At 47.4% G+C, this 9,800-nt stretch overlaps 1 protein-coding gene and 1 long non-coding RNA gene across 2 annotated transcripts in view; one reads left to right on the top strand and one right to left on the bottom strand.

The window, feature by feature from the left end:
- Positions 1-1,272, top strand: part of LOC133137714 (exopolyphosphatase PRUNE1-like) — an 18,505-nt gene extending 17,233 nt beyond the window's left edge. Inside the window, exons 8-9 of the mRNA XM_061256045.1 lie at positions 220-678; positions 1,267-1,272. Of these exons, the coding sequence (XP_061112029.1) occupies positions 220-678; positions 1,267-1,272 (465 nt within the window). The remainder of the gene's footprint in view (positions 1-219; positions 679-1,266) is intronic.
- A 4,984-nt stretch (positions 1,273-6,256) lies between these two features.
- On the bottom strand, positions 6,257-7,816 carry LOC133136648 (uncharacterized). The gene is made up of 2 exons (XR_009709546.1): positions 7,478-7,816; positions 6,257-7,215 (listed from the first exon to the last, which is right to left on the bottom strand). It is a non-coding gene; the product is annotated as an uncharacterized LOC133136648 (long non-coding RNA).
- Between the last annotated feature and the right edge of the window lie 1,984 nt (positions 7,817-9,800).

Genomic DNA, 9,800 nt, shown 5'->3' with positions numbered 1-9,800 from the left:
TGTGTGTGTGAGTGTGTGTGTGTGTGTGTGTGTGAGTGTGTGTGTGACCCTGTGTGTGTGTGTGTGTGAGTGTGTGTGTGTGTGTGACCCTGTGTGTGTGTGTGTGTGTGTGACCCTGTGTGTGAGTGTGTGTGTGTGTGTGTGTGTGTGTGTGTGTGTGTGTGACCCTGTGTGTGTGTGTGACCCTGTGTGTGTGTGTGTGTGTGTGTGTGGCTGCAGGTGAGTCGGGCCCTGGAGCAGGCCCAGACTCCCAGCCTCAGCCTGGCGCCCGTGAGCAGCCCGTACGCAGACGTGCGGGCCTACCTGCAGCGGAACACGCTCGCCTCGCGCAAGAAGCTCCTCCCCCTCCTCAAGGACTTCCTGCGGGACCGTGAGCTCCGGGAGGCCCGGAGGGGAGGGGCCGGGGACGGCGAGGACCTGCAGGAGGAGGAGGAGGAGGAGGAGGAGGAGGGGGAGCAGCCGGACGAAGGCCCCGACGAGGCCCAGCCGCTGCCATGGCGACGGCGCGGGGTGGGCGGACTCACGGAGGAGGAGGAGGAGGAGGAGGAGGAGGGGTGTGGGGGCTTGGTCCCGCCCACACCCATGAACAGCCTGGTGGAGGGCTGCCCATTGGACAACGGTGTACCGCGCATCAGCGCCCAGGCCCTGCTGGAGAAGTTCAACAAGATGGCCGCCTCCGCCGGGGAGGGGGAGAGGGAGGGGGAGGGGGAGGGGGGGGCCCCCGGGGGCACTCTGATCCCGCCCCCAATACCGTGCAATACCACGCCCCCTTTTATAAAGGCGCAAACTCCGCACCGCTCTGAACCACCCAATGGGAGAGCTCTGATTGCCCCCTCCCCCTGTTGACCCCTCCCCCTTTTTATTGAGTGCCCTCCAGCAGCCCATAAATCGGCCAATCGGTGGACTCGGATCTACCGCTCGCCCTCCTGTTGTATGACCCACCCCTCCCTCCACCAAAAGCCCCCCCCCCCCCCAATTACTGTCTGAATTTCTTAGCAGCTACTGTGAAGCGTATTATCTGTGCCAGGGTGTCCCTGGGAGTGGAGCAGCCCTGGAAGGACACACAATCTTGAGGAAACTGCTGAGCCGCAATGGTGTCATCAGGACAGCCATTTTGGCTCTGTCGAAGGACAGGGAACACCCATGTAACTGCTTGGTTAACAACCAGTTGCCAGTGATCTCTCATGTTCCTATGCACCGTGTGGCAAAAACCTGAGCCTCAGTCAAGTTTCTTTGTGTCTTTTAAACATTTCTTTCTCTCCTCAGCTCTGAGTTAAGCGGGGGCTTTAGCGGTCTCTGTTGATGCTAGTCGGTTTGGGGAGAGGGGGAGGAAGTAGTGTATATCAGTCCTCTATCGCATCAGGCCTTTCAGTGTGTTTATCGGGTCATGAGGAAGGGACAAGACATTGAATACTTCAGGTACAATGAACGTGTTGCTGGTGGCAGAGTTTAAAGTATCAGGTGTGCTGAAATCAGAGCTGTATCATGCTCCACACTTCTCCTGGTAAGGGTTCAGGTTTACTCAAACTTCAGTTAATCAGCCTGAACTCATAGGCCTCATAGGAACTCATAGGCCATCCCCTTCAGTGTTCTGACTGTAATCAAACGGCTGCACGTGATTGGTTGCCGACTGCAGCTTCGCCCTGGATTTAAATAATAAGTAATGAATAATAAAATACACATGCACACGAAAAACACCTTTGGTCACCGTGGTAACTGTTCTGGTGCTCAGGTAAAATGAGACTGGACTGGAATCCGGCAGCTTTGTGTACTTTGGTGAAACGGTGACCTCCGCTGATTCAGTACCAATCTTTCGCCTAAGTGCAAATCACCTCATCACGTATACTATCTTTTTTTTTTTTTTTTTCTCTCGCTGTTGTGTTTTGGCTGACAGCCTTGCCCAGGGAGATGTGTGGCTTATATAAATTTGCTTAGCATTTGTTTTTATAAATTGTCCATTAGTTTACGATGTTATACTCCAGAGACCCGACGGAAAAACATTTTAAAAAATGTATCTTTTTTTTTTTTCTTCTTCTTCCTCAAAAATGATAAGTCCGTGTTCTTGAACTGCCCTCTGTCCTGACGGAGGGGATTCAATCGCCATGGTAACAGCCACTGTTGTGTTTCTGGCTGAAAGGAGTTTTAAATGCGTTCTTTTCATTCCTGTGTAATCTCACTGTTTCGTGTTTTTGGTTTTTTGCTGCAGTTACTGCTGTTGATACTGTCATGTTTTTGTATGTTCGCATATTGCATGTGCGAATCGTGGCATAAGTGTTCATGAGAAGATTTTCTTTTTTGTATTGCTCATCTCGGGTTGGGTACTAGTCGGCATCACTGCGGTTTATTTAAATTATATGTCTCACCACACTTCCCACATCATTATATCATCGTCCCGTCTGTGAAAGAACTTGTGTCATTAACTGTAAACGTATAGAAGTATCATTATCTTAAACGCAAGATTGCATACATCGCTGAGGTTGAATCAACACAATTTAATATCTGGACAGATTCATGAAGTTAATTCAGATTTTCAAAACGAAGAAAAAGATTAAGTGTTTGGCAAACAATTACAATTCATTTTTTTTTTTAGAATAGGCTACTTACAGTGTCGGTTTTGAACTGATTCAATTTCTGGAATCAAACCGAATCAATTTCCTTTACTTTTGATCTCCGGACCTGTGGACTCCACTAAGTTAACACCCCTGTTATCGTCTTGTGAACAAAATAAATATTTAATTGAGGGGGGAATACGCTGCACCCCAGAACAGGTTATCTTAACAGAAAGCAGAAAGTCCTCACACAAAAGTGAATTCAACATATATGTTCCCTCTAACCGCTAACATAGCCTACATTTTAGTTTCATTGCTGTTCCAGAATGAAACTAAAATGGAAATAGTTCACGGAATCTGTCTCTGAATTTGTCTCACAAGAATTTCCACGTTATGCTTACATTGTATCAGCTCTCTTGTGTAAATAACTGATCTGTTTGATAATCCTGAATATTATTACATGCAAACTTGATATTTAGATGAAAATATAAGATGATAATAATATGGTTTATTTTTTTATTAGCATTTTATTTTATTGATGAATATCTCTATAGTTTAATGAACTGGTACGGATTTGAAGTGTACGATTTAATGTGCCTGATTTGGAACCAATGGGACGCATTAGCATGTTCGCATGGTAATTATCCCAAGTCGGTTTTGTTTGATTTTTCAAATTATAAAAAAAAAAACTATGTTCATTGTTCACTTTGTCACTATCAGATACTGTAGTTCAAATTTACGTACATGGATGTATCGTTTTGATGTGTCGTTAACCAAATATTTATGTGTATCAAAACTCACCATACCAGTGTACACGTCTTCCAAATACGACATCACCCCGCTTGGTAACTCCTTTGATCTGTCTGAATCTCGGTCTGAATCTCGTGCTGCACGTTCAAGCGAGCGTTCTTTTAGGTAGGGTTGCCAGATAGCTGAAATAATCCTTCCTTCACAACCTCAGCATAGGGTTTACAAAAAACAAAATCTGGAATCTTCGTCGCAAATATCGACGGTTTGGAAACGTCAGGTTCCAAAACACGGATATTATATTGGCACGTTGTTCACAACCCCCCCATCCCCACCGTAGCCAGTCGTTTTCGTGGATTAGTGGTCCCCCCCATAATGAAGGACGGTAAGGTGTATTGAACAGGGTAGCTGGGACTCCAGTTGAGTTTTTGGTTTACGTGACCCAGGACAATCAAAATGAATCCGTTCTTAATTGTACGTGTTGGTTGTTCCTGTACATGGGAATGCCAATAAAAATGTTTAGAAGCACAGTTCTATTAAAAAAATTGTATTTGAACATGTTTGTCGTTCCTGATTTGCAGTATGCTTGTGATGTGTTTGTTTTATGTCCTTGTTTGCTTTACATATTAGCCTACGATTTACTCATTTTAGTATTTCTGAAATCAAATAATCGAGGCATAATGTAGGCCCATATCTCCAGTAGTCCCTTTGCATTGTTAATTTGCCTATTACACCTAAAACGTTGCCGCTCTGTGTGAATCCAAACGGTGAAATCATGCTTTATGCAAAATAGATCGAGTGGTTATTTTCCTACGTGGCCACAAGGGGGCAGGCTCTGCACGCACGCAGATGCAATGTGTTGCTCTTTCTCAACCTATTGGTGTTCCCTATAAATTGTGTACTATCTAGTTATCTGATTACTGCCTTGCATGGCAGCCTATTGCCTTTGGTGTGTGTGCGTGTGCGTGTGCGTGTGCGTGTGCGTGTGCGTGTGCGTGTGAATGGGTGAACCAAGCCTCATTAGTTCCTTTCACAGGTGCAATTCTATTTTTCAGCCAGAAGAGGGCCATGTTCAGTCTAGCTTCTCACCCTCTCCTCTGGTTGTGTCTTATCTCTTGAGGGTGCGGATAGATTCAGGCCTCCCCACTCACCCTGAATAAAGTTTTTAAACCTTTCTCTTACATAATCGGTGGGTTATATAATCACCGGTACATCAGCTGATCCAGGTTCAGTGTAGGAAACCTGCCCAGTTGGAGCTGCTGTCATTACAAACGGGTGCAGTCTGAATCTGGGGCCAGGGAGCCCAGAGACTCATCGCCCCTGAATCTGGGGCCCAGAAGGGCAGCGCAGGAGGGGCCGGGGCATAAAAGATGGGACAGGTCCTCGTGCAAACGGGGCCGTCTCACTGCCTGTGTTTACTTGGCATTTCTAATTCTCAAACCATGTACAAGCCTGCTCATAAATGACCGCTGCTGCTGGCTTGTGAGAGTGAGCGCGACTTGCGGTTCACCTCTGAAACACGCAGCTGCTCCTTCTCACACTGCACTGCCACACAGCTGCTCCTTCTCACACTGCAGTGCCACACAGCTGCTCCTTCTCACACTGCACTGCCACACAGCTGCTCCTTCTCACACTACACTGCCACACAGCTGCTCCTTCTCACACTGCACTGCCACACAGCTGCTCCTTCTCACACTGCACTGCCACACAGCTGCTCCTTCTCACACTGCAGTGCCACACAGCTGCTCCTTCTCACACTGCAGTGCCACACAGCTGCTCCTTCTCACACTGCACTGCCACACAGCTGCTCCTTCTCACACTGCAGTGCCACACAGCTGCTCCTTCTCACACTGCACTGCCACACAGCTGCTCCTTCTCACACTACACTGCCACACAGCTGCTCCTTCTCACACTGCACTGCCACACAGCTGCTCCTTCTCACACTGCAGTGCCACACAGCTGCTCCTTCTCACACTGCAGTGCCACACAGCTGCTCCTTCTCACACTGCAGTGCCACACAGCTGCTCCTTCTCACACTGCACTGCCACACAGCTGCTCCTTCTCACACTGCACTGCCACACAGCTGCTCCTTCTCACACTGCACTGCCACACAGCTGCTCCTTCTCACACTGCACTGCCACACAGCTGCTCCTTCTCACACAAACCACAAAACGTGAGTGAGAGTGAGAGAGTGAGACAGAGAGTGAGAGAGTGTGTGAGTGAGTGAGTGTGAGTGTGAGAGAGAGAGAGAGAGAGAGAGAGTGAGAGAGTGAGCAAGAGAGTGAGAGAGCGAGTGAGCGAGAGAGCGAGAGAGTGAGTGAGTGAGTGAGTGAGTGTGAGTGAGTGAGAGTGAGCGAGTGAGCGAGTGAGAGTGAGAGTGAGCGAGTGAGCGAGTGAGAGTGAGAGTGAGCGAGAGAGAGAGAGAGTGTGAGTGTGTGAGAGTGTGTGTGAGAGAGTGAGAGAGTGAGTGAGAGAGTGAGAGAGTGAGAAAGCAGTGTAGTCGTCCGTGTATTTGCTTCTGAAAGAGCCTTAGTGCTGACTGACTGCACGTGCAGAGCACCATACAGGAACTCTGTTTGGCGCTTAATGGAGATGCAGACACCATAACAAAGCTACAGACAATGCTACAGACACCATGACAAAGCTACAGACAAAGCTACAGACACCATGACAAAGCTACAGACGAAGCTACAGACACCATGACAAAGCTACAGACAAAGCTACAGGCACCATAACAAAGCTACAGGCAAAGCTACAGACACCACGACAAAGCACACACAGACAGATACAGACACCATGACAAAGCTACAGACAAAGCTACAGACAAAGATGCGGACACCATGACAAAGTTAGACAAAGCTACAGGCACCATGACAAAGCACACACAGACAGATACAGACACCATGACAAAGCTACAGAGAAAACCTACAGACAAAGATACAGACACCATAACAAAGCTATGTGATTTGAGCAACCCTTTTGTTTATTTTCAATTTGAATGTGTTATTTTGAACAAAATAAAGGTTTGACCTTTTTTCCTAACAAAAGTCAGTTTTGACCCATAACACCACAGTTGCCACTATAGATACAAAAAAAGTATTCCTTTCATTTTGCATTTTTTATGAGACACTTTACAGAGTGTAACATTACATTACATTACATTACATTACGTGGCATTTAGCAGACGTACTTATGCAGAGCGACGTACAACAAAGTGCAAATCAAACACAAGAACAAGTGCCAAGAGGACCTGAGAGGACAGTACAGTTCCGAGTCCTAGCGTAAACATACAGAAAATCAGAACCCTTGAAGAGTACAATCAACTTTCAAACTAGCATACCACAGTTGGCAGCTAGAATACAACAATACAACAGCCAATGAAAACAGCAATACCTATACAAGTAAGGATATCTATACATAAGTGCCATTACAGTCTAAGGCTAATCATGGTGATTGGGGAGGGAAAGGTGTAGCCTAAAGAGATGGGTCTTCAGTTGCGCTTGAAGGAGGTCAGAGACTCTGCCGTTCTGACATGGAGGTCATTCCACCACCGTGGGACCGTGAGCGTGAGCAGATCGTAACATGACACAGTCTTCCGCAAGTTTATTTTGCTTCATCGGCTTCATGTTGATTAATTTCTCCATACTGTGACTTCTCTCTCTCACGCTCAATGCCTCGAGCAGACAGTGAGACCTCCCTGCCTCTGCACCCTGCACATCTCGCTCAAGGTTGGGCATCGTTCTCTCCTGTGTGGTTTCGGTGGTGTAGTCAGGTCCTCCTATTTTCCTGTTCTCTGAGCTCATATTGTGTTCCTGCCAGTACGAACGCAGAAATCTCTCAGACACTCACCGTCTTCCTGTCTGGAAAAAGGAAGGAATCCAAGGAGGCAGAGGAAAGTGCTCTGGAGCCTCTGGGAAACCTGCGTACAAAACATGGTTTCAGTGCTCAGGAGATTTTTTAAAAACTAGACTTGCAAAACCAGCTAGCTACAAGGGTAGGCAAAATAGAGATTCACAGCTGAGTATGAATAAGTTTTGTTTTTAACTAAACTTCTCTTGATAATGTGAAGCGACCGTTCAGTAACATCGATCTGGTAGTATAATTATGAATGAGCATGAAACCGTGAACAGCTAAATAATGCATTCAGAATGAAGAGAAACCGTACAAAGCCACATTCTCACCAGTGTTTGTCAGGTCGTCTACATTCCCAAGAACAGAACGACGTTGGACGTCTCCAGACTCTTATAGTCACAGCGAGGCAGATTGGACACAACAAATCTTTCACTTCCACTTTACTGTTCCTCAAATAGGTTTCTACATGTTGTGGCCCGATCGAGGATCAGCACATCACTGGAGGAGAGTGGGCTGTGTGACGGCAAGTAATTCACGGTGAATATTTCCTGCGTACGTATTTAAGGGACCGGCACCTTGGAGAGAGCCGCGCAGGAGCCTGCCTAGGCGTCTCGGTACGCTAAAAAAATATTCTGATTCATAAAAACTTGCGTACACATACCGGTGCACAATTTCCTTTTATAAAGCCAAAATCAACTTGGAATTTTCCATACATGCATATAAGCTGTCTACAGTCCCAAGAACAGAATGATATTGGACGTCTCCAGACTCTTATAGTCACAGCAGAGCAGGGTGTGGAGGCAGATTGGACACAACAACTTTTTCACTTCCCTTTTACTGTTCCTTGGTTTATACATGTTGTGGTGGCCCAATCGAGACAATCCACTCCTGGAGCAATGCAGGGTTAAGGGCCTTGCTCAAGGGCCCAGCGGCTGTGCGGATCTTATTGTGGCTACACCAGGATTAGAACCACCGACCTTGCGTGTCCCAGTCATTTACCTTAACCACTACGCTACAGGCCGCCCATAGAGAGAAGAGGAGAGAAGAGAGGAAACCAAACTGGGTCGAACCCGTGTCTGCAGAAGCCAGGTTCAACGGGTTCTGTTGCACCTTAACTAAGGGCCAGACTTACTCAGACTTTTAGCACGCGCACAACTAATGGCACAACCAGTGATTGGTGCGAACAAATACCATGACCAATGGTCGTGTTATTGGTTTTGCGTGTGCTAAAAGGTTTTGCACATGTTAAAATCCTTTTGGGGCAACCTATGACCTACTGCTTGATTGCAGCTGTTGTGCCCTTGAGCAGGGCCCTTAACCCCGCATTGCTCTAGGAGGGATTGGCCCCTGCTCCGTCTAACCAACTTCTTCGTGTGTGTGTGTGAGTGAGTGTGTGTGTGTGTGTGTGTGTGTCACATTGTGTGCATCAGACGGTGAGTGAGTGCACACAATGGGGGGGGGGGGGGTTAGACAAGAGGGATAGGGATATCAGAAAGGGGGGCAGGGGAAATCAGGAGGGAAGACTAAGGTACAGTTTGAAAAGGTGTGTTTTTAGTTTGCGTTGAAGGGATTTTGCTGTCTTGACAGTGGTTGGCAAAATGACACCATTACGAAATGACACCATGGCTTCCTCTTTTTCTTTTGCTGGGTTTCAAACGGCCGTCTGTATGTGGATCAGGACAAAGCTAGAAGAGAAAAGACTTGCACTCACTCCGTGCTCCAAAGACAATCAGGATCATTTATTGAGCCATGAAAATGTGGGTGTGAGTGTGTGTGAGTGTGTGAGTGTGTGTGTGTGAGTGAGTGTGAGTGTGTAAGTCTTTTCTTCTCAGATGTTCAGTTGCTCCTGTGACCCATGAGTTGCGTAAAGCTTTTTTGGTGTGCGCCTGTTCTAAAAAAAAAAGCCCTGGTGTAAAATCCAGCTATAACCAGCTTGAAATACCAGCTACCAACAGTTTTAAAACATAGCTTGAGCTGGTCAAACCATGTAAATGGTTAGCATTTATATAGCGCCTTTATCCAAAGCGCTGTACAATTGATGCTTCTCATTCACCCATTCATACACACACTCACACACCAACGGCGATTGGCTGCCATGCAAGGCGCTGACCAGCTCGTCAGGAGCATTTGGGGGTTAGGTGTCTTGCTCAGGGACACTTCGACACAGCCCGGGCGGGGGATCTAACCGGCAACCCTCCGACTGCCAGACGACTGCTCTTACTGCCTGAGCCATGTTGCCCCTACACAGTTACCTGCTCATTCATTACCCACAATGCAAAGCGGCGGTGCCTGGACCGCGTGCATGGCCTCTCTCTCTCGCTGTTTACGCAACGTGGAACGCCAGACCGTCACGTGGACCAGTTCCAGTAAAGCGCTCAGCAGCCTGGAGAGGGAGGGGGGGGGAGAGGGGCAGGCGGGGATAAATAAAGCACACAAAGCTCCCATTGAGCCTCCCGGCTCCGGCGCTAGCTCCCGTTTCATTTCTCTGTTTGTTTCCACTGTTATTGGCTAATTGGGAGTTGATGCCTTTTCCTAGTATGTTACATTCCATGACAATGATTTAGCTGATGCTTTTGTTTCCCCTGGTGCAATGTGGGGTTAAAGGCCTTGCTCAAGGGCCCAAGAATTGCACTGATTTTATTGTGGCTACAC

Source organism: Conger conger, chromosome 9 (genome assembly GCF_963514075.1).
Source record: "Conger conger chromosome 9, fConCon1.1, whole genome shotgun sequence".
NCBI classification, from domain to species: domain Eukaryota; kingdom Metazoa; phylum Chordata; class Actinopteri; order Anguilliformes; family Congridae; genus Conger; species Conger conger.
Note: the sequence above shows the minus strand (reverse complement) of the source record. Positions and strands in the feature narration are given on the sequence as shown.